Source organism: Camellia sinensis, chromosome 3, assembly GCF_055761805.1.
Source record: "Camellia sinensis isolate YWXY chromosome 3, ASM5576180v1, whole genome shotgun sequence".
In the NCBI taxonomy this organism is placed as follows: domain Eukaryota; kingdom Viridiplantae; phylum Streptophyta; class Magnoliopsida; order Ericales; family Theaceae; genus Camellia; species Camellia sinensis.
Genome location: NC_138963.1, coordinates 160,056,860 through 160,082,810, shown reverse-complemented (window position 1 = coordinate 160,082,810; position 25,951 = coordinate 160,056,860). Strand labels below are relative to the sequence as shown.

The following is a 25,951-nucleotide window of genomic DNA, read 5'->3' as shown; positions in this document are numbered from 1 at the left end:
TACTCCAACCAATAAAAATTGGCAACACAAAGTAAATGAGTCATTTTCTGTCATTCAACTACTTAAAATTGGTGAGTCAACATGTCTTATTGTAGATTTTCCGATTACTTGATTGGGTTAAAGTATCACATAGGTAAAGCCACTTTATACTCCACAATTGCTTAATCAATACCATAGGATTTTGATCGAAAGATAAATATTAGAAAAATGTTTTGTAGCTCGAAACATTTTCTCCCGAATGGCCCGATTTTCAAAAACGATGTCGTTTTGATTTTGATATATATATATATATATATATTTTCTTCTTTCCCTTCCACTTCTCGTTTCTCTGTCAACGGTTGAACCAAGCCCAGAGAGAAAGAGAGAAGGAAGAAGAGAGAAAGAGAGAAAGAGAAAATGCAGAAGAGAGGAAGATGAGGATCTCTGTGTGTTGATAATGATGAAGGGGGAAGATTTGTGTGTGTTGATGATGATGGAAGGGGAAGATCCCTCTTGTATCTGTGTGTGTGTATCTCTTGGGAAGATCTCTCTCTCGATAGGTGGATTTGATTTTTTGTGGGTGAGTTTGATTTTTGTGTTTGATCGGTGGGTTGGTTTGATTTTGATTTTGATTTTGTTTTTAGAGAGAGAAAGTGGGTTTCCTTCAATTTTGAGATGGGTTTGATAGTTTTTAGGGAAAGAAAGTAGAGGAAGAAGAAGATGAAGAAATGTTCAACTTCAATTTTGTCAATGTTCAACATTTGTGAAAGAAAGTGGGTTTCCTCCTCTCTTTTCTGCACAGACCAGTTCACTAATGTTGAAGAAGATGAAGAAAGTGTTGATCACAAATGTTCAACCCACTTTCTTTCACAAATGTTGATCACAAATGTTCCTCTCTTTTCTGCACAGACCAGTTCAATTTTGTCAATGTTCACAAATGTTTGAGACAAAAAAGAGAGGAGGAAGGAAGACGAAGACGGAAAGAAGAAGAAGAAAAAAAAAATGCAAAACGACGTTGTTTTGCATTTTCGAGCCATTCGGGCCATTTGGTTTCGAGCTACCCGGCAGAATTGTAAATATTAAGTCAAATTATTTTGTTAAATCAGTTGAAAACACACAATTTTAGCGTGGTAAAAAAATTAATTATCCATATTTCAAAATAATATGTCAGAGCATCTCCAACGGTAGTAGGCATTTTACCTATCTAAATATTACTATAAAGTATATATTTTATTTTGCCTATCAACTGTTTTATGTTTTTACTCCAACCATGCTCTTTATTTTAGCTATTTATCTAAATACTATTAATTTTATAGAATGCCACGTCAATAACAAAGATGGAGGGAAATGATCCTAATGATTGAACACATTTTGCCTAGCGTTGAAGGCTAGCTACATGTAGCTAGTGAATATGAGTTGAGCCAAAATGCCTAATCATATGCCTAGTGCATTGGAATTGAAAAAAATGAATCACACTAGGCATTTTAACTAACAAGTATTATATGCCTAGTGCATTGGAGATGCTCTCACTGCAATAAAACTAGTAGAACTCTCAAAAAATATAAAATCAAAATGATAATAAAATACTGATAATAAGAAAAATATTTCCTAAGAAAAATATTTCCTTATATTTATATGGGGTCAATGTATGTCTATATTTTAGTTAATGCTGTATTGAGTCAGTTGGAACGATAATGATAAAACTGTAAAGGGCACATCCTTTTAGAGGGAGAAAATGTTAAACTTTTTCAATATCTTAGACTAAGGCCTCATTTGGGAACAGACTAATTTAGTAACTTTTTGGCTATTTGGCTAAAAAGGTAGGTAAAAAAAACTTGTATGTTTGGGATGATTTTTTGGCTAATTACGAAAAGATGTGCAAAAAGTAGAGAGAAAAGAGAATCTTTGACTTTTTGGTATGGGTTGTTGGCTTTTTGGCTAATTTAGTAACTTTTTGGCTAATTGGCTAAAATAGCCTCTTGCCAAACGAGGCCTAAGAATTAATATGTTTTTTTTAATTATTGGGGAAAGGACACAAATTTGTACGATTTGTTAGTTTACATAATATTTTTTTTGAAAATTATGTAACTCAATTTTATAGACTCATTTTTTAAAATTAATGATATGTATAATATATAATTAGTTAAGAATTAGAAAAAATATAAAAGAGATGACTTAAATATTTTAATAAAGGATAAATTACAAATGCACTCCTGAGGTTTGCTTAAAATGCACCCCCTTGTGAGATTTTTTTATTTAATAGAATTAATTAAAAAAATAAAATTCATAATTACTTTTCTATACAATAATAAAATTATCTAAATTATTAATTGAAACATATTTCTAATATCATTAAAAACGGTTAATTGACTTGATGATTTATTAATAAAGGAGCGATTTGTTATGAAATTAGAAACCTCAGGGATGGAATGTAATTTACAAAATTGCAAGGTACGATTCATATTTTAATCAAATCTCAGAAGGTGTATTTGTAATTTATCCTATATTTTTTTTTACTAATAATGGTGAGCTGTGTGTTCTTACTATTTTCTATTCTAATAATGAGTTGTATCAGACGTGTTTATTTATTTATTTATCTTAATGTACAAATATGAGACTTTGACATAGTGAGCCACATAAATGTTTTTTACTCTCCTCTCTGTTATTACTTCAATTAGACCTATCCGGTTCTATTTTTTGGGCATGTAACGAGACTTATCAAGATGACCTAATCATTTATGTTTTATTTTTATTTGCTTAAATCATCTATGAAAAAGGCAAATTATGATTCATGCTATAGCTATACATTTTTTTACAATATTTCTTACCGCATATTCATAATGAAAATAATTTCATATCATCACATAGTATGGGGCTTATTTCCATTATTAATAAACAGTAATAAATGTTGTAAAAAAAATGTGGCTGTAAAGAATTATAATTGTCAAATTATGCATTTTGCAAAGGATACCTAGTAAACAAGCCAAGTTAGCCTTTAAAATAAAAAGAGTAAAGACACAACAAAAAGATACAACAAAACATTATTTTGCGTTTTGATCTTCCCAAACTTCTTGTCTTTATAGAAAGAGATGCGTAAAACCCCGGACAAAACCCCGGACAGTAACAATGGCATGTTTCTTTTCTTTTAATTATTTATTCTTGATTCACCCATCAAACCAATCGTCTAATACTTATTAATATATTGTTGTATTTTGAACTATGTAGGTATGATCTCTGGAATTGGTGGCTATACAAAATACTAAAAAAAAAGAAACTACAAGAAGCAGAAAGAAAAATTCTTCATACGGAATGGTGGGTTATTATTGAAAGAAAAGTTGTCTTCATCTTCATGTGATGGTAGTGTTGAGAAAACTAAATTGTTCAGTTCGAACGAGTTAGAGAAGACCACTGATCATTATAATGAGGACCGTATCCTTGGCCTCCTTGGCCAAGGTACTGTCTACAAAGGGATGTTGTCAGATGGAAGCATCGTAGCTATTAAAAAGTCTAAGATAGTTGATGAAGGAAATGTTGGACAATTTATTAATGAGGTTGTCATTCTTTCACAAATCAACCATAGGAATGTGGTTAAGCTTCTGGGGTGTTGTCTAGACACCGAAGTTCCCCTTGTAGTTTACGAGCTCATCTCAAATGGAACGCTTTTTGAGCATATTCATGATGCAAATGAGGATTTTCCATTACTCTGGGAAATGCGCTTGCGAATTGCCACAGAAATAGCAGGAGCTCTTTCCTACTTACATTATGCTGCATCTGTGCCCATATATCATCGAGATATTAAGTCAACAAACATACTTTTAGATGATAAATATAGGGCAAAAGTTTCAGACTTTGGATTATCAAGATCAGCTGCTATTGATCAAACACACTTTACGACATGAATACAAGGCACTTTTGGTTACTTGGACCCAGAATACTTCCAATCAAGCCAATTTACTGAAAAAACTGATGTTTATAGCTTTGGAGTTTTTATTGTTGAGCTTTTAATAGGGCAAAAAGCAATCTCTTCTGGCAAATCCCAAGAATGCAGGAGCTTAGCTACGTTTTTTATCCAATCAATGGAGGATAATCATTTGTTTGAGATTCTTGATCAAAAAATTATCAAGGAGGATTGGAGAGGAGATCGTTGCTGTTGCTCACCTTGCAAAAAGATGCTTGAACTTGAATGGGAAAAAGAGGCCTACAATGAAAGATGTAGCAGTTGAATTGGAAGGCATTAGAATGTTGCGAGGAAATACTACGACCCAACAAAATAATGAAGTATTTGATTACCAAAGAACTGATCTCAATAAGGCTTGGGAAGCTACTTCAACCTCAACAGGGGCTTGTTTTGACATCACGCAGCTTCATCATTTGATGTCAAACCACTATTGCTCAATGAACCATGAGATATACAATGTTGCTCCATGGTAGATATTTCATTAGAGGCTCCTACCTTAGCTTCTTTTCTATATATAGCTTTATCCTTCAAATATTTCTTTAAATAATTTTGATAGCTCAAAGGTGAGAAAATGATGTAAAATTGAATTAGTTATGTCAGTAGCATTGAATTATTTTTGCTGTAGAATTGACTAAGGGCAACGAAAAAATAGGTACTGGTAATTTTCAAATTGATGTTTCCATCCATTCATTCACATTCAAAAGCATTTAAAATGTGCATTTAATTAATACAAACCAAGTAATATCAATGTTGCAAATATTAAGTACAAACTTATCTCAAACTTAAAAATTTAGATGGCAATCAAAAATGTAAACATGCAACTAAAATATTCTTTTCTATCAGTTTTATTAATGAAAATAGATGAATGATGGATCGTTTTTTGATAAATCCTCTTTCCAAGTATTTTATTCTATCTAATCCATATTCTTTTTTAATATTCCATTAAGTTCTGTTTAATACAATATGACCAAATCATCATTTTTAATTTTTTGCACATGTTTCTATTTTGAAACTAATACATAACAATAGTTTCTTATTTTATGGAAAATCTCTCATTTATTATAAAGAGAAAATCTTTCCCTTATTTCATGGAGAAATCTCTTCTTTACTCTAACGAGAAAATCTCTCTCGCATTCCATGAAGCAAATCTCAAATTATGAAATTTGAACCTTTTATAATTGGAAAATTTTAAAAATAACGCAACAAAAAATCTAAATGAAAATTAAAATACAATGTGAATGTTCATAGTAAACAACAAACATACAACTAACTTTTGAAAAAATAAAATACATATTAAAGTACAATGTGAATGTTCACAATAAATAACAAATATATAACTAACTTTCGAAAAATAAAATTCATACAAAAATACAATGTAAATATTTACAATTTATAATTAACATACAACTAGCCTTAAAAAAGTAACTCATACCAATGTAAACATTTACACTGCAACGTGAAAACATAAAACAAAATTGAAAAAAGTAAAAATCGGCTATTTCAATTGTTTAATGGTAACAAAAATGATCGTTTTACTAACAAACATAGTAACAAAAACAACAAATATAAAATTAACTTTCGAAAAAATAAAACTTATACCAAAATACAATGTGAATGTTCACAATTTACAATTAATATACAACTAGTTTTAAAAAATAAAAAAATAAACTCATATCAATGTGAACATTCACATTACAACATGCAAACATAAAATAAAATTGAAAAAAAATAAAAATCGACTATTTTGATTGTTCAGTGGTAACAAAAATAATTATTCAACCAAGAAACAAAGAAAAAAAAAATACAACTAACTTTCGAAAAACTTCAAAAAAAAAAAACTCATATCAAAATACAAATGTTCACAATTTATAATTAACATACAACTAACCTTAGAAAAATTAAATTCATACCAATGTGAACATTCACACTGCAAGGTGAAACAAAATTGAAAGAAAAAAAAAATGACTATTTCAATTGTTTAATGGTAACAAAAAATAATTATTCAAACAACAAGTATAGTAACAAATAACCAATGATATGTGAACATTCACAAATTACAAAATATATAATTATGTCCATATCTATATTCCAACACTTAGCTTTCAAACTTTTAAATAATATGAAATGTGAACATTCACACTGATTGATAAAAAAATAGAAACAATGGCAGCAATATAATTAGAAATCTAAAAAAAAAAAAAAAATCAATCACTTTAAAAATAAAAAATATCACCCATATCCTTATCTTCATCATCATCTTTATCATTATCACTATCACTGACAATTTATACAATTTCACAATTCCACCAATTCAAATCAAACCAGACCAGCGTTTGAAGAATATGCTTGTAACAAAATTGACTGGACATAAATAGAGCTTTGACTTACAACAATAGAGAAATATAGAGTTTCGAATACAGAGCAACAATGAACGAATATAGAACTTCAAACACAAAGTGACAATAGAGGAATACAAAGTTTCGCCACAACAATGGAAGAACAAAATGTTATTTCACCACCAAGTGTAAACTAAAGTTTCTAAATACTATCAATTAGAGAGTTTCAAAACCTTAGTACAATGAAATAATACCACAAATGTGAATGAAACTGAACAAAAAGAAAAATGTGAATAATGGTAACTACCAAAATAGAGGTAGTGTAGACGTCCCCGAACGTCCCGGGAGGACGAGTCCTGTTCTGTTCGTTTTGGGTTCACTACAGTTCGAACTCTCAAATTGTCACGGTTCTAAATCTGAACCAAAGAGTCCAAATCCGGCAAATTGTTTTGAGAAAAACAGATTTTGAAAGAAGTGCCAAACATGGACTGTTTTGCCAGATACAGAGTCGCCACCTAAATATTTTTTATGGGAAAATTTAGGAAACCCTGACTCGGTGCCAAAGGCCACGTGTCCGTCATCACCAAAGTTGCCTCGGCTCGGGAGCTTGGGTACGATTGGGGAAGGTCAGCTATGAGCACCCCTTCTCGCCCGATCTGAAGATCGGTCTCTACTAACCGTGATATCCGTTTTTAAAAACGTTATGCGTTCTTATTCTGGTTATTAGCCTAGAATTACTATGTTATGCGCACAGCAAACAAGTATAGACCAAATCGCCTAAATTGGAACAAAATATTTCATGCTTGTTTCGAAAATGGTTTGCTACTCGTAAGTAGGCTAAAATGCAGGTTTTGCCACCCTCAAGTGGGCTTTAGAAAAGATGGTTTTGCCACTATCTGGTGGGCTTAAAACTCACAGTTTTAATGCGTTATTCCAATTTAGGTAATTCGACCTCCACCCACAGGCACTCAAGCAGTTATATCACATAAGCAGCTAGCCTCATGGTAATCATGCTCTTATGGCAACACTCACACGCATGCGGTATGCTAAAGCGTAAATGCTTACTTAGTACTCCGAGCCAAAACAAAAGCTAGTTAGTAATCAATGCATGATCCTAGCTCATGTTAAAATGGCTAATGCAACACATACAAGATGCAACTACAATAGGCTCGGCTATTCTAAGATGGCATGTGATGATGCTACAACTAACATGTATTCAACTTTGGAATTGAAATACAAATGCAGTTAGTATGATGCGCCGAGCCCGGTGCATGTAAGACAAATGTATGGATGCACGCATGCTATCATACTATATGCTAATTGAAACATGCCCTAGGCTAACCATCGAAAGCTAGTAAATAAAAAGGAAGAAAGACGTGGGGTTGGGAGACATGCACACACGCACCCACACTTATTATAAATTTGCCCTCGCTCGGAGGGACCGAAAGAATAATACAAGTTAATTAACCTACAAGTTAATTAAATATTACAGACCAATTAATTAATTAACAAATTGACTAATTTAATGAAAGCAGTAAACAGCCTCGGGAAGAGGGCCCAATGCAATGCGCGCTCGGCTCCGCTCGGAAAGTCATTGCCATGCACAAGTTGCCTCTGCTTTGACTGTTATCCTTCTCTGAAGACTGCACAAATCTCAGGGTTGCTTCTCTGAGTGTTGTGGAACACCACCGGCTGAGGGAATTGGTCATCGGCCATGGAGAATGGTCACCGGCCACAAATTAATCCATCAGCTGCTTATGGATGGCCGGTTGACACTTAAGATGGCCGCCCGGCCAAATCTTCCTGCAAAAACTGGTTTGACAGCAGCAGAGGACATAACTTGGCATGGCAATGCATTTCAAGCAATGTATGCACCAACCACACTCCTTATCATATTTATGACTCAAAGGAGGATCGGCCTCGATTCTCGGGCCACCAACCACGTATTTCCATGCATGATGGCCCAAGGAACCAAGTATGCATTTTGATATGGAATGCAATGCATATAATCAAGCAAAAGGGGCTCAACCTCTATCATACTCAACTCAAGAGGTGAAGCATGCATGCCAATGTAATGCATCCTAGGTATGGAGGCTAATATGCAACATGGCAATGCAATGTGTAATGTAGGTTACGCACACAACCTAAGTAAAGAAGCATGTAAGGCATGAAGCAATGCAACCTACAAGTATGCAAGACACAATATGGATGTTCAAGCATACAAGCAAGCATGTGGCTTCATTCAATCATGCAACAACACACTAATATACAACAACACACAAGGTGAGCATGCAACAACATGCAAAGGGGTGGACTTAAACTAATTTAGGCAGCCCTCAAACAAGCCTAAAACATTGGCCAAAATGATGCAACAAAGGCATGAAAACACACACACACACAAATATGCATCAACAAGGGCCTAAACATGGAGCATAAGCCATTAACTCTTCAAAGCATGAAAGGGATGGAAAATGCAAGCATATAAGCACATCATGAGGTCTAAAATAACATACCAAGTGATTCCAAACCACTGAAACAAAGCAAGGATGGCATACTAGAGAGGCCAAAGCTTAAGGCATTCAAGAGGGATTGCATGGTAGCTATGCAAAGCAAGACATGAATGACTCAAATGACCTAAAACAGTCCCTTAGCACATCAAAATATGCATATAAGCTTCACAAAGCTTAACCAAAACACATGAGCATGGTAGTCTAAATGCTATGCATGTATTGAGGCAAATCATGGCATTACTAGGCATGTATGCTAAGCAAGCATGGTGTACCAAAACCAACTCAACACAATGCTATTTCATGGTAAAATAAGCATAGATATCAGTCAAGGCATGGTCAACACACACTTAAACTAGATGCTCCCTCAAGAGGCAAAAATAGCCATTTTCAAGGACAACAAGGAGAGGGGGTGACCCTCTCCTTCCTAGGACCTGAAGGCACCATCCTCACCTCTAAAATCCCTCATGATTTCAGTGGTGAGGAGGCCCAAACACAATGGTCCCGGAACTCAACCAAAATGGCACAAAACAAAGGCCAAACAAGCCTTAAGAGGGGTCAAACAACCCCAAAGCTTAAAACACCCTTAACAAACTATTTAGAGCAGAAAAAAGCAAGACTTTTATATGTTATATGCTAAGCTCAAAAACAGATGCAAGATAGGCTAAAAAGCTTTGTAAAAATGGGGTAAAAATGGACAAAAGTCTTACCCTTGTAGACCCTCTTCACAAACAATGTTCCAGCAGCTCTTTTGGTTCCAAACTAGTCCAAAAGCTTCAAGGAAAGACCTCTGGTACCTCAGCAACTACGAAAAGGTGTGATGGTGGGTGTTTGTGCACAAAAATGAGACTAAACACACTCTAAACACAAGAGAGAGAGAGAGAGATATAGAGATAGCGGATATATGTAAACCCTAACCCTAAATCTCAAGCTCTGAAAATGTTGTCTAAATTGTCTAACCCCTGAACAAGAGAGAAGAGGTTCTCTTTTATAGACAATTAGTCTTGTAAAGCTTCCAAAGGAAGCTAACAAGAGGGCAATCCCTCCATACACGTGCATGAAGGGGGTGACAGTGTATGCCAGCTGCACAAAAATATTTACAAAAGCAGATGCACAGTAGTCGGCCGGCCAAAAATGCAATTGACCAAAAAACGATAGCCGGCCGGCCATCTATAGTGCCGGCCGGCCAAGAATTTGGCCGGTGGCAACAAAACATAGCCGGTGGCCTCAAGCCATGGCCGGTGGAGTGTGGGGATGGCCCACAAGCCATTCCCTGCCCCTCCAAGGAAAAGCACAAGTGTTTGGTGCAAAACCAGACACAAAACAGTCGAGTCGAGAGATCCTGAGGCAAGGCGCGTAGCCGAGACCTCCGGGAACTCAAGACGAACACAAACATGGATGATCACCGAGCGTTCAAGTAGTGACGTCCAAGTCTTGAGGACGGTCAAAAATGGGGTGTCTACAGTTGCCCCTCTTTGACAAAACTTGAAAGTCATAACAATGACTGGAGTGAATATCAAAGCCCACAGACGACCCATTTTTGACAAGGCCGAAGACTTAGACAAACATGCAAGACAAACAAGATATCCGCCCGAAGGCAGGGGCAAAATGCAAGACAATGCACAAAGCCGAACATAGCTTATGATCATGCAAAGAAAGCTGTAACGAAGCATAATAATGCAACAGTTTAAGCTAGCATATACCAAACTACACTACAATGCAGAAAAGATGTAAGAGAATTATGCAATTGTCAATACGTCTCACGCAGAGGATACAATACCTGTCCGGTTCGTCTGGTTGCACCAGCCTCAAATGAACCGTACATATAATATCGTGCCTGAAAAGAAAGCAAATTTAACAGGTACAATATTGTTAGCAACATGCATAACAATGCAAAATGAATGCAAAATGATATGCAATATAACAAAACTATGTATAATAATACAAATGAAAATGCAATGCAATTGAAATAATGCAAATGAAATGCAATGCAATTGAATCATGATCCAATCATGAGCGGTTCAAAACCACACAAATGTCAAATAGATTGATGGAAGTAACACGTCCGTCTACTATAGAAAAGGTTCTGCAACCCTCAAAGCGCGTACACATGCAGAACTATGAGTGATGTAGACGGACGCAAGAACAAGTAATTGGGTGGAATGACATAAGTGGGGAATGATCCGCTAACGAAAGAACATGATCCTAATGCAGGATGCAAAAATTACACTATAATGTAATATGTATGATGGATATGGCGCGCGGGCCAAACCAAATCTTGCCTAGGAAAGACATGGACACAAACAAACCACGTCTAACATAGAACGGTCATACAAAACTATGAGTGTATCGACGTGAAAAGTATGGGCATATACCAGTCCAAGCTCAACAAGGAAAGACGCAAACTCTAGATTGAGGTGATGCAATGAATGCATGCAAGCTACAATGCAACATCTACAATATGCAATGGAATGGATATAGTGGATTAAGGCCTACGGCCAAACCGTATCTTGCCTAGGAAAGGCATGGACACAAACAAGCCACATCTAACATAGAATGGTCATACAGAACTATGAGTGTATAGACGTGAAAAGTATGGGCACATACTAGTCCAAGCTCAACAAGGAAAGGCGTAAACCCTAGATGGAGGTGATGCAATGAATGCATGTAAACTACAATGCAACATCTACAATATGCAATGGAATGGATATAGTGGATTAAGGCCTACGACCAAACCGTATCTTGCCTAGGAAAGGCATGAACACAAACAAGCCACGTCTAACATAGAACGGTCATATAGAACTATGAGTGTATAGACGTGAAAAGTATGGGCACATACCAGATCAAGCTCAACAAGGAAAGGTGCAAACCCTAGATGGAGGTGATGCAATGAATGCATGCAAGCTACAATGCAACATCTACAATATGCAATGGAATAGATATAGTGGGATGCATGACATATGCAATATATTACAATGAAATGCATGACATATACATGTTGTTGTTTTTTTGTTTTTTTGGTTTTGTTTGAAATGCATGTTGATGCATGCTGATGTAAACGCGTGACAACGCACGTCTTGTGATATGCATGACAATGCAAATGATCTTGAATGTGCGACCACGTGTGTCGCTCGAAATGCTTATGAACTCGAATGCGCGACGACGCGCATCGCTTGAAATGCATGTGAACTTGAATATGCGATGACGCGAGTCGCTTGAAATACATGTACAATGCAACTTACCAAAAGTCGTTCGGGCACGACAAACACCGAAGGACTTGCAACTTCAGAGGATTTAAGGTCTCCAAGACCGAGTGTATTTAAGGTCTCGCCAGACCATGACGAATGCATAACAATGCAAGCATAATAATGTATAACTCAACACGTGTTTGCAAAACAACGTATGTGGGGCAACTTTCGAATCTTAAAAGAGACAAAAGGATACAAAAAGGATACACCTTGCACATATTCGAGTGCCACGCACAAAAGACACGGTCCGAGGTCAAAACGGAGGCCGGTTGAGCTTCGAAAATGCCATTTCTTGCACTATCTTGAGAAATAAATGCCCCAAACTATACATTTGACCCAAAGAAGGTTATAGGAGGCTCACCGGCCATAAGGGGAGGTCACCGGCCATCCACCGGCCATAAAAACATCTCACCGGCCGAATATTTGGCCGACCGGCCAAAAATGTAGCCGACCGGACAAATGTTGCTGAATCGGGGCAGTTTTGACTTGTCGCCTTGGGTCTTTCAAAATAGGGTTTCAAACCCTATTTTCTTACTTCCCTCTAGCCGAAATTTCATCCCCTCTCTCTTTAGAGCATTTTTCCCTATTCCCTTCTCCGTTTTCTTGCGTTTCACGCCCGTTTCATCGTTTGATTCGCGAAGTTCATCGCGTTTCGAACACTTTCATCCGATCGAAACTTCGTTTCGGTGTAGTTTTTTTCGATTTCCATCTCTTGGAGTTTGTTTCTCCCAAGGTTTTCTTGATTTCATCACATTTTCCACATTTCGGCTTTTCCGGCCATTTTCTACCCTCCCGGGGTTGACTTTTTGTTGACCTTTCGCATTCTAGCCTTGTTTTCACTTTTCAGGCCATTTCCTCATTTTCTCTGAGATGGCAGATGATATTCTACGGGGCGGGACTCCCCCGGATCACGAGATGGACCCAGAGACCGAGCTTCTCCCCTTGAGCGTCTGCCCGTTCGACCCGGCGACCTACCGGTCGGCGATCCACGTCTTGCCTCCCGACAGACTTCGCCAGTTTCGGAGCTTTGATAGGGCGATGCCTCCAGAGCTTCTCTTGCATGAGCCTACATCTCATCTGTCCTTCGGCGCTTCCGAGGTAACATTCCTTCCACTGTTTTACTTTCCGCGACGTAGAACACTTAACCGCCAATTGCCATAGCTGATTATATTCTTTAACTGCTTAGCTCAGATACACTGATGCACTGTATACTGTAGTTAACTGCGAACACACTTGCAACTGATATCTGTTTGAAACTGACACGTGCACACACACTGCATTTGCCCTGAACCACTCAAACATGCTGGCACATCACATGTTGTAGTTCACTGTAAGCACACCGGCAACCAATAGTTGTTTGAATCTGAAAATATGCACACATGCTATATTTGCCTGAATTCTGAATGCCTTTCAAAACTGGTATATTTAGCATCGCATCGCAATTATTTGTTTGAAAACAGGGAGATTCCCATACCGTCCGGGGGTATGGGAACATCGCCGCCCGAGACTGGTACGCTGAGCTACCCGATGCGGTTTGCCACATCATAGATCAGGCCGGCTTCGGTGCATTCTGCAGAGGACTATCCAGACTTACCACGACCAGGCCTCTCTTTGCTGCTCTAACGGAGAGGTGGTAGGACACCACCGATTCCTTCCACTTCTCTGCTACGGGAAACATGACGATGACTCCCTACGACTTCTCGATGCTCACCGGCATTGGGATAGGCGGTGATCCGATCCCCTTTGATATCGACATGGACGAGTGGGAGGCCGCTCAGACATATTTGCTTGGCGAGGTGCCACCCCTCGCACGTCCCGGCTTCGTCCGATATTCCTGGTTCGAGGTCCAGTTCAGGGTCCAGTCAGCTTTGACCGAGGAGGCTCTGATGACCCAGGAGGCGGTGGAGTAGTAAGCCTGCGGCTTTCTGATGTTTCTGCTGGGGACGACTATTTTCGCCGACCGGGCGAATACCGTGCCCCTCTACTTGCTTAGCGCTTTAGTGGATATCACACAGATCCTGCGCTATGACTGGGGTGGCGCCGCTCTGGCTACACTTTACGGCTACATGAGCTCAACTTCCTGTGGCAGTGGACAGTTGCTCGGGGGTTATTGGCGCGCTTGGGAGGTACGTTTCCTTTTTCTTCTTAACATTTCATTTCTGCTTTCTATTATCTGTACTCTGTACTGTACTCTGTACACTGCACACACTGTGGTTTGCTTTACACTGACTATATATTGTACACATGGCACACACATACTCTGTTTTACACTGACTGTACACTGCTCACACTGTACACTCTGCTCAATACACTGCACAGGGCTCTGCTATGTCTGTTTTATTCCGTATTCTGCTTTATCTGATAAGCATACTGGTATTTATTCTGTAGTTGTGGGTCTACGCCTACTTTCCAAGACTCGCCCCCGTGCCAGATGCGGAGACCCCTCTCGTCGTTCTATTTTCGTGCCGTTTTGACGGGAGGTGCGTGCGGAGGCCTTGGGAGACGTTTAGCTTCTTCCGCCGCTATTTTGACACCATCACTCCCGCAGAGGTATGTTTTACTTGCAGTTCATTTAAGCTTCGCTTTACACTATATTGTCAATAATAGTAGATAACAATCTGTATTTCATTTTCAGATCACTTGGCAGCCTTGGGCTCCATTGCCAGCTGTGATTCGGGATCAGTTTGCCGGTGCTGAGGAGACCTCGCATTTCCGGATTTTGCTGTCGGGCCTGGTCTTTCGGGCTTGGTACCTGGGCGAGCGTTTCCTACGCCAGACCCTAGGGTTACCAGAGCAGATAGTCCCAGTTCACCCTCCTGAGCATATGAAGGATACCGAGAGATTCACCGCCGAGCAGATGGCCGACTACACGATCGGCTGGGATGCGACCCGCTTCAGAGGCATAGGTGACTACAGAGAGTACATGCAGATGTATGTTATGTAGCCTCTGAGCGGCGGCCATCGAGTTGAGGGAGAGAGACCCGCGACGCCGGCAGCTAGGACAGGAGCGGGGGCTGGGGCAGGAGCATCGATGAGAGCTCGGGTCCGCGGTAGGGGTGGAGTTCAGAGAGGGCGGGGGGGTGGTTGGCCTGCACTGCCCACTTTACTGACTTACAGAGGGCAGGGTGGGGCGACCTACCAGATCCCCTTTGCTCCTCCTCTGGCTGACCACGAGTTGGTCGGTTTCCATGACTTGCCTCCGGTATGTATTACTACATTTTATGCATCTTGTATTGGCATTTCATTTCAGTTTATTTGATATTCCACAAAATACTGATGCATTTGATACTTTTGCAGGCTTCTTCCGAGTATACCCGGCAGTCCTTGGAGCTGAATGCCTCCATGATGGGGATGTTGCAGCGGACTTTCGACCTCCTGGCCCTCTATAGCATTCCGGTATGTTCTTCTGATCATGGTCTCAAACCATACACATAAGCTGCTTCGCATAATCTGGTGTACAACACAACACTTGATAAGCTGCTCACGGCATTTATACATTGTACTCATACACTGCATTCTGCACTGATAAGCTGCTCACGACATTCATACATTGTACTCATACACTGCATTCTGCACTGATAAACTGCTCACGGCATTCTCACACTGTACTCATACACTGCATTCTGCACTGATAAATTGCTCACGGCATTCGCACACTGTACTCATACACTGCATTTTGCACTGATAAATTGCTCACGGCATACTGATGCGTTTGCCTCTTATACTTTTCTGCCTCCTTTCCAGATTCCCACTGTGGGAGGTGTTCCAGCCAGGCCTTCTGTTCCTGTCGGAGGAGATGGAGAGGGCAGAGTATTCCCCCGCACCAAGGCGCGGCGCACTCACGTCGGGAGTAGCTCGCGGGCTCCAGTCCCTGATGACGATGACGAGGAGTCGGAGGCAGAGGCAGAGGCAGAGTCGTCGTTGGAGGAGACCGGAGACGGCTCGGACTCGGGCTCAGATGACAGCGCTGATGATGCTCCTGGACCTTCATCCAGGAAGAGGACTAGGACGGACTCCCAGGCCTGAGATCCTTTGTCATTGATCTAGATTTTTACTGTTTTTCTTTTTCTTTTTCTTTTGTACCTTTTGCTGGTAGCTAGAGTACCTTGTACTGCCGCGGGCAGATTTTTATTTCCAAAACCATGTACTTGAAAAAGATGATGAAATGAAACAAACTTTTTGTCTGAAAAAGTGTTGCATTTGTACATTTCATATATTGCATTGCATTGCATCATGTTGCACCTCAATGTAAATGAAATTGATCTGTTGTTTGAAAGTTGAACACTTGCATTGTAATAATCAGATAACGAACCAGCCAACAGCAAAACAACCCATACCAACCACTGCACATTCTGAACACTCGACTCATACTCTACTGAGGATTAATCTGCATACAGCTCATAACACAGCACTTGGTTCATTTTGCACACAGCGGATCCTGAACAAACAGCCCAAATCTGACAAGACGGACCATGAAGGTTGAATCTACTGAAGTTGAAGCACACTCAGATGCGATCTGAAACCCAGAAGCTTCAAAGAGGCCCATGTTTTCCTGTTCACACTTATCGGGGGTGGACCCTGCAGTTGTATGAAAGAACCAAATCATGTTTTTGCACAAATGTGGAGAATGACACAGTATTCTGAGCACATAACGATTAATTTTTGAAATTGAAGAAGGGTTTTTTTTTTTTTTTTTTTTTAAACCGGGGTAGTGAGCCTACAACTGGACATAGTGAGAATGACTCAACAGCGGAGACAAAAAAGGTAAACAACCTAAACACAACGTGACACACTCGGAAAAGACTCAAAACAAAGGTTGAAGTAAACAAGACAAAAGACACGACATACAGACGTGTTAACGGAGACGGGGGACCTCAGATCACGAGGAGCCAGTTTCTCTGGGCATTGTTTCCCACCCTTTCTTATTTGTGGTTCTCACATCATTCGGCCCTCAGGCTCAGTTTTTCTCTCTAGACCCTTTGGCTCGCTTTTTCTCTCAACTTACACATTTCTATTCTTTATTCTCTCATTTTTATCCCTCCCCGGGGTGTTTAATGGATGAATAGGAAGTTGTGGGTTCACGCCCGACATGGTTAGCTCACGGCTGTTTCTTCCGGTGGCGCTTGGTCGATGCCCCAGGTAAGGGAACGGAGTACCTTGATCCCTTCAGATTCGTGCTTCGCACTTGGTTCGATACCTCGTTGCTCGGAGGTTGAGAGAGCTTTCAGCCCTTTAATGACAGCTTGAGTTGTGCCCTTCTTGGCAAGTATGTTGGCGATGGGGGAAAGACAGGGAGCCCAACTCAACTGTGCCCCTAGTTCATCATTATGACCATTTTTGTTTTGGTTTTCTACTAAAACAATTTTGACCAATATGAGAGTTAGATTAACACACTTGTTCGATTTTTGATTTGAAAACCATGCAAGTCAGGCAATGAGCACTGAACATTTTCCTTTTTTGGGTCCAAGAAAATGGTCCAGTTTTGAAAAATAAAACAATTTTCGAGAAAACTAGTCATCTTCAGAGGCAATGGAAAATTGCCCCTTGTTTGAAGAACGCTGCACGGCAATGGAAAGTTGCCCCTGGTTTGAACGGCGACTCATGGCAACGGAAAGTTGCCCCTTGTCTGGATGATGCCGCAGTATATTGTAAACAGTCCTCACTAGTGATGATCCCGACCGAACTTTCTCGGATACAGAGAAGACGAAGATGGTCAAAACCAATATATGGACACAGTCACTTTGAAGGTGTTGAGGGCTGGACTTCGGGATGAAGTTGCCTACGTATTCGGTTGTCACAACCGAACTATCGGATTCGGGGAGGGCAAAAATAATCAAAACCATTACATGGATTGAGACGCTATGAGAGCGTTGGGGGCTGGACTTCAGGACGAACTTGCCTACGTATACCAAACATGGGAATCAAGCCTTACGTAGTTCCGGTAAAGGTACACTCGGGTATTAACCTTCACTTTTTAGGCTCTAACTTTTGCCAAGGCGCCCGTTGCGGGTTTTCGACCTTGCGAGCTATGTTTTTCTTCTTTTCTTTTCAGTTCTTTTCATTTATTTTCTTTTTTTTTTCTCTCTTTTGTATATTTTATTTTATGTCTTTTTTGTATATATCTCTTTTTTGTATATTTTTTCTCTTTTTTCTCTCTTTTGTATATTTTTTCCTTTTTTTTTTTGTATATATTTTCTTTTGCTCTAACTTTTGCCTGGGTCGCCCTTCCGGGTTTTCGGCCCAGCGAGCCGCTCAAAGGGTAAAAGTGTAACAAGTCCATGGCAAATGGTTTTAGGGTTTTGAAGCCATCCGTATCCAGGAGAGTGGCTGTTGCATTAACTTACTGAAGGACCCATCTTTGGCTCTTCGAGCAAATCGGACATTTTTGCCTCTAGTTTGGAGGGGTGCTTCTGTTCTAGCTTTACAGGCTTCTTCTGATGAGATCTGATCTTCTTGATCTGACTTTGGTGCCTCTTGTTCGAGGGCTGCTTCCAATCTGGCCACACAGGCCTCTCTTGATGGTCGATCGTTGAGCACTACGAATTGTGGTTCAAGGCTTTAAAACAAGGGCTCGAGTCTTGAGGCTGAGAGTGATCCTAAGCTGCACAATCTCAAGAGTGATCCCACACAGGTCTTTGCAGGACCGTACAAAACATTTTTTGAAAGTTTTTAATGAAGCGACAAATCGCTCGCGCTGAAGATAGTGTGGAACCAATCTGGATCAAGCCAGGGTCCTTCTCAGTACTCACACTGACAAGCATGATTTCAATCATTAAGGGCTAAGCACGCCTCTCTTTCTCTCAATTTGATCAAAGTTTGCAAAACCCGAGGAATTCCTTCCTCTTTGTTTTCACCGCAGTGTTCAAAAAGTTTTGAAAAACTTAGGTCAATGCAATGATTTTCAGGGCACAAGAGAACAGGTGGAATGTACTGCTGTTCCATTCAAGTCCCCTGGCGCAACTAATTCAGAATAGTAGTAAGCATGGAAACATGATAGCCGCAGCTGTTTCATTCAGATTCCCTAGTTGCAACTGGCTCCATGACAAAGACAGACTCAAAAGAAAGCAAAAGGGTAAGTACAAAACAAAACGGTGTTCAAGGCAACAGCTCCGGAATCACCCGACATTCTATACAAAGGGGACTGACTCGCTACAACAAGACAAACCCATAAGCAAAAGGACTGACGCAAGACAATGAGACAGACTCCAAACAAAACAAAAGACTGACTCGACACCCAAACCAGAATTTACAAAACTAGCATTCGTAGATGCTCCAAAAATGCGTGCCAGAAGCCACATCCAAAATACGCCGAGCGTCGCCCGCAGGTGGTTCACTTCCTGATTACAAACTCGCAGTATCAGTATCCTCAAAATCCAATAACTGGGTAGTAACGGACTTGGCTGAGGTGGGCGGGAGGATAACTTTGTTGTCGATCAAGTCTTGCACCTCATGACGGAGGCGAAAATAATTGTCGGTAGCATGACCGGTTTGCTGGTGGTACGCACAGTACAAGGCAGCATCATGTGTAGTAGGGAGATTCTTTGGGAGAGGCCGAGGCTCCAAGGGTTTAAAATGCCCCCTTTCGGCAAGGATCTGAAGTGCCTTTGACAACGGCATATAGAGAGCGTGAAAGACCCTGCGCCCTTGGGGCAGGCACTTTGAAGGTTGAGTATTCTTGCTAGACACACTAGCGAAAGGGTTGGCAGGCACCGCCTTGGCTTTCTGATCTTTCCCAAGTGCAGGGTTGGGAGTGGAAGGAACTGTTCTGGCATGACGGGGCCTATCCCGATTTTCTAACTGGCTTGTATTGCCTTCGGTTGGCTCTCTATATGCCTTTGACAACGGCATATGGAGAGCGTGAAAGACCCTGCGCCCTCGGGGCAGGTACTTTGAAGGTTGAGTATTCTTGCTAGACGCACTAGCGAAAGGGTTGGCAGGCGCCGCCTTGGCTTTCTGATCTTTCCCAAGTGCAGGGTTGGGAGTGGAAGGAACTGTTCTGGCATGACGGGGCCAATCCCGATTTTCTAACTGGCTTGTATTTCCTTCGGTTGGAGTGGGGAAAACATCATCCACAGCCTTAGCTACGACTGCGAATACCTGTTGTTTACTCATCCTCTCGGCTTTCAAAGCCTCGACTGCCCATAGCAGTTGTTCAATGGGATCGGCATCTGCCTTCATTTTGTTCTTGCCTCTGGCCTCATCCTGATCGAGGGTTTGGGTTGATGTTGATACGTCATTGTTATAGTTGGAGGCCACCTCGGGTTGGCTAAGTTTGATCACAATCCGTCCTAACAGTGGGGGCTCCTGTGGTACAAAATTCCCGGCATACGGTGCGGCTGGTGGCGAAGCTGACATTTCGTAAGCGAGATCCGCCACGGACCTCTGGAGGTCACCTATCATTCCCATCAATTCGAATGTGGTGGGCTCACGAGCCTGATAAACTGGGGGGTCTAGACCGGGTGCACGACAGGCGACCTAGGTGGATGCGGTACATCGACATTGGTCTCGCTTTGCAGAGTGATTCCTTGATCTAATGCGGCCGTCATAACCACAATCTCCTCTGAATTTTGCGTCATGATAAGTCCGCTGTACTGAACGGTGACAGACGGATCAGATATCTGTCTTGCCTCAGCAAGAGGGAACACTAGCTATTCTGTATCAACTCTCTGAACTGAAAGGAAAAACAAGTAGCGTTTCAGCCCAAATGGATCAAACACAGATGTAGCCGAACAACCGTACTCTACTGCTGACCATTGTTACCCAAAATCACTGCCCCCAAAATACTGAATCGGATACCCATAGATATAACTGATTCTCATAAATTGATACTGGTGTCCTCAGGCCTGATACTCAAACTTGCAAACTGATATGTGTGTTCCCTGCATAGATACACTCTAAAAACACATAGCAAGTAAAAGAGAGCCAAAACACCCCTAAGTTGGGGTACGGTTTCCCTGTCCTATTTTGTCAGGAGCTAGGGTTTCACTATGCACGCAGCAGTTTTTAAACAACCTAACATCGGGTAAGCAACCTGTCCTAGTTTGGAATAGTCACTATGGATTTCGATATGCACTAGGTCGAATGGTCGAAAAGGGTGCCTCGGTAAAACCGGGGTTTGTGTTCCCATACTGTCAGAGCCCATAACCGGTCAGCCTTATGGCATGCTTTGACAAAGTCAAGCCTCCGGCAAACGGTTCAGGAATGGCAGATATCAAACACGGTGTCCTAGGCGCACCAATGCACATGCAATGCAAAGAGACACATAAATGAAATCAAAATAGGATATCACGAGTTCGAGTCAAGCTCTCTAATTCCCCAGCAGAGTCGCCAGAAACTGTAGACGTCCCCGAACGCCCCGGGAGGACGAGTCCCGTTCTGTTCATTTTGGGTTCACTACAGTTCGGACTCTCAAATTGTCACGGTTCTAAATCTGAACCAAAGAGTCTAAATCCGGCAAATTGTTTTGAGAAAAACAGATTTTGAAAGAAGTGCCAAACATGGACTGCTTTGCCAGATACAGAGTCACCACCTAAATATTTTTTATGGGGGAATTTAGGAAACCCTGACTCGGTGCCAAAGGCCACGTGTCCGTCATCACCAAAGTTGCCTTGGCTGGGGAGCTTGGGTACGATTGGGGAAGGTCAGCTATGAGCACCCCCTCTCGCCCGATCCAAATATCCGCCTCTACTAACCGTGATATCTGTTTTTGAAAATGTTATGTGTTCTTATTCCGGTTATTAGCCTAGAATTACTATGTTATGCGCACAGCAAACAAGTATAGACCAAATCGCCTAAATTGGAACAAAACATTTCATACTTGTTTTACAAATGGTTTGCTACTCGTAAGTAGGCTAAAATGCAGGTTTTGCCACTATCTAGTGGGCTTAAAACTCACAGTTTTAATGCATTATTCCAATTTAGGTAATTCGACCTCCACCCACAGGCACTCAAGCAGTTATATCACATAAGTAGCTAGCCTCATGGTAATCATGCTCTTATGGAAACACTCACACGCATGTGGTGAGAGGGGAGATTTGCGCCGTTAGTACGGCCGTGCTAAGACGGCGCGGATCTATTTTTCTCAGTCTTAAAGACCGGCTGGCCGGCGTGATCTAAGCCTGGCCGAGCTGTGACTCACAAATATCCGGCAGTGCATACAGCCAAGTGGCGAGACCGGGCTACGGGTAGCTCGGGCTAAACTATAGACAAGCGAGACTTGGTGCGTCTCTGACCGGTGAGCCGAGATGAGTAGATTCCAGAGAACCTCGGATGAAGGTTGAACGGACGGAGGCCGGCATGCCTCGCGACCGGTATGCCATGACGAACCGGTCAACTCCAGCCCGGTCCATGGGCGTCACCCCACCGCCCCTTTGCCAAGGGGCAGTCCGGTGGGGGATAGCGCGGTTGAGCGCTTATAGCGATAGTTCTTCGTGGGAGATAGGTCGATCGTGGTATTGCGGTCAGGTGTGCCGCCTGGGCCAATAGCGTGAAGGAAGGGGCATCTTCTCCACGCATGCCTCAATACAGTTAGGCAGTTCTGCGTGTACTCTTGGGAGGACTAAGCCTTTACACGCGTAAGGTGGTGAGAGGCGAGTACTGCCACTTGTCTTGGGAAGGACAGCAGAGGTAGTGCGCGCATAATCTTGAGGCTGCATGGCCAGCCTTGAAATAGGGAGGAGGACGAACGTTAGAGGTATGCAATTTCTCCCCCAAAGGAAAATACTCTCTCTCTTTATTTGTCTTCTCCTTCCACAAATGGACTGACTTGATCATCGTAGGGTCTATCCGGCACACCACCGCCGGGCAACTCACCGTTTCTCTATTACCAGGTAAACGTCGTCAAGAGAAGCTTGGAGTGCAAGGAGTATGGAAAGCAGAGGATATTTCACCCCCGTACAATTGGCGCCGTCTGTGGGAAGTTTTTTGATACTCAACCCTTGTTCTCAGAGCTTCTTCGACCATTTCCATGGCCAACAACGGCGAAGCCCCACTGTCCGTTGTCGATGGCGTCACACCTGAGTACGTCCGCTTGAGAGAAGGTCCTCTGAATATCCCAGCCATGGCGGGCCTAGAGACTCCTTCGCGAAGTGCGCGAGACAAACGCGGAAGGAGTGCTGATCGCTCGCAGAGTCCTGGGGGCCGCAGACGCCGGGGGGAGTCCCATGTGCAGCGCCTGGAGCACAAACTCCAGGACCAAGACGCCGTCATTCGCAAGATGGCGGCGGAGATGGAGTTACTGAAACGCCAGATTAAAGGGAAGGGTGTTGCTGGAGAGGGCAACCTCAGTGAGCGCACCCCGTCCCCTCGTTGTAGCAGTCGCCGCCAGGGGAGGACCCACTCTCTCTCCATCACGAGGAACTATGGGGTTGGAGGCTTTAACCAAGGGGAGGGCCAGTCCCTCTCTCGCGACAACACGTACCGCCCCTCACGCCCGACGCCAACGTCGAGATCCTCTTTCTCCACACGTTCCAGGGACTTGAGGGATGTATTGGAAGAGAGGGCGTGCTGTCGGGAGGCTAGGAGAGTGCCGGCATTGCAGAGGTTAAGCACTCCAGTGCGTTACACTGAGGAAATGGCGATGCCAGCCCCCAAAGTGATGGCCCCTGCGTTGGTGGACAAAGAGTTGGCGCAACTTACAGCCACGCCGCTGTCTCTAGAGATTGAGAGTACGCCACTCCCCGCCAGATTCCACCAGCCAAAGTTCACTTTGTACGATGGAAGGACGGATCCATACATGCATGTGAGCCATTACCGGCAAGTAATGGCTGGACACTGGCGGAATGACGCCTTGATGTGCCTCATATTCCCAGCAAACTTGGGAGAGCTGTGTTTGAAATGGTTCGAGAGGCTCCCGGAGGGGAGTATTGAGGGGTGACAGCAACTAGCGGAAGCCTTCGTCACCAGATTCAAAACCAACACACGAACGCCGAAGGACGTCGACCATCTCCTGGGCGTCAAGATAGAGTCTGGGTGTTCGTTGAAGGCATACAATGCGAAATACTGGGAAACTTACAATGAGATCCTCGACTGCCCCACCAATCTGGCGATCACTCAGTACAAACGGGGTCTCCCAGTCGGACATAGGCTGCGAGATTCACTCACGATGCATCAACCTACGACCATGGAGTCATTGATGCAGCGGATCAATGAGCACATTCGTGTGGAGGATGATGCCGCCTCCGCGACCGAGAAGGTTAATCCGGTCGCGGCGGACAGGAGGGTTGCGGGAAAAGTTCACTCGGTCGGGTAGGAGGATAACTGCCCAAACAACCGGTCGAAAGACCAGCGCCATGGTCCAAACCGTGATGACAGAAACAAGGGCCGCTGGAATGACCGGGCTGACCCTCCTCGTGATGCAGCGGAGGATGCCAAAAGAAAATTGAAGGCGCGGACTGGGATCACCACGGTGTTTAAAATCCCCATCTACCGCATTTTGAGCGAGATTCGAGGCGAACCCTTCGTCCGTTGGCCGGCCAAGTTGGGAAGTGCGCAGAGGGGCTTCAATTCAAAATATCGCTGCACCTTTCATGAAGAACGGGGGCACCGAACAGAGGACTGCCTGTCGCTCAAGCAACACTTAGAGGAGTTGGTGGCGGCGGGGTATCTTGACCAATACATAGATGGGGGCATCAAGGCCACGCCAGCAGACCAAGCCGAGCCTAATGGCCTGGCCGCCCTAGAAGCTCCCCTACAAGGTGTAATCAACGTCATCCATGGAATCATTGAACCGGCCAGGGTTTGCGAGCTGAGAGGGATGATCAAGAAGGCCGAACATATGAGGGAAGTGCTCTCTGTTCAGCCCGCTGTGAAGAAAGGAAAGACCGAAGAAAGGGACATCCTTTCATTCTCAACCAAGGACTTGGAGAGAGTTCAGATGCCGCACAATGATGCTTTAGTGGTCACTCTTCGCGTCAAAGATTTTGACATCAAGAGAATCTTGATCGACCAAGGGAGTTCGGTAGAAATTATGTACTATGATGCGTTTAAACAAATGAAGTTGGAAGACAAGGACTTGGCCCCCGCAACGTCCCCTTTGGTCGGCTTCAACTCACAGCCGGAATGGCCAATTGGAAAGATTATATTGCCGGTCAAAGCGGGATCCATCATAAAGCAAGTAGAGTTCTGGGTGCTTAAAGTTCCATCCACTTACAACTTGATCTTAGGCAGGGGTTGGCTGCACGCCATGCAAGCAGTTGCTTCGACCTTCCACCAAGTCATGCTCTTTCCAGCACCGAGCGGACAAACATAGGAAATTTGGGGGGACCAGGTGATGGCGAAACAATGCTTCGTTACGGTAAATGGCAGCCGAGCGGCCAAAGGGTTCGTCCAAATGATTGAAGGGCCCGAGGGTAAAGAGGTCCTTGAAGACGTGGAAAGGTGGAAGTGCGTATTGACGAGAACGATCCAACTAAATTCTTCCTCTTGGGATCATCCTTGTCTAGCGCCGAGCGGATGGATTATGTCAACTTCTTGGTTTCCAATTTGGAGGCCTTTGCCTGGACGCCTTATGACATGCCTGGCATCAACCCGAGCTTCATTTGTCATCAGTTGAATGTCTTCCCTGATGCACGACCAGTCATTCAAAGGACGCGCCGCTCAGCCTTGCACCATGCAGAAGTGGTCGCAGAGGAAGTGAAGAATTTGCTGGAAGCTGGGGCCATAGAGGAGGTACAGTACCCTCGGTGGATATCCAACACGGTGGTTGTACCAAAGAAGAACGACAAGTGGCGAGTCTGCGTTGACTACAAGACTGTCAACCGAGCTTGCCCCAAGGATAGCTTTCCCCTTCCACGAATTGACCAGCTGGTGGACTTAACCGCTGGCCATCAGAGGTTTAGCTTCCTGGACGCATACCGCGGCTATCACCAGATTGCGATGTATAAACCGGACAGAGAGATCACGTCATTCACAACCCCCAGAGGC

General features: G+C 42.7%; 1 protein-coding gene and 1 pseudogene across 1 annotated transcript; both read left to right on the top strand.

Moving 5' to 3' along the window:
- The first annotated feature begins 3,248 nt into the window (after nucleotides 1–3,248).
- Nucleotides 3,249–4,417, top strand: LOC145821173 (wall-associated receptor kinase-like 8; annotated as a pseudogene).
- A 19,732-nt stretch (nucleotides 4,418–24,149) lies between these two features.
- LOC145821979 (uncharacterized) lies at nucleotides 24,150–25,277 on the top strand. Its single transcript, XM_082918545.1, has 2 exons — nucleotides 24,150–24,221; nucleotides 24,315–25,277. The coding sequence occupies exons 1-2, from the start codon at nucleotides 24,150–24,152 to the stop codon at nucleotides 25,275–25,277; spliced, it is 1,035 nt and encodes a 344-aa protein (XP_082774671.1).
- Nucleotides 25,278–25,951: the final 674 nt, after the last annotated feature.

Coding starts and splice junctions, on each gene's coding strand:
- LOC145821979 (XM_082918545.1), top strand. CDS start 24,150: ATGGAGTCATTGATGCAGCGGATCAATGAGCACATTCGTGTGGAGGAT. Junction 24,222..24,314: donor CCGCCTCCGCGACCGAGAAG/GTTAATCCGGTC, acceptor TCGAAAGACCAG/CGCCATGGTCCAAACCGTGA.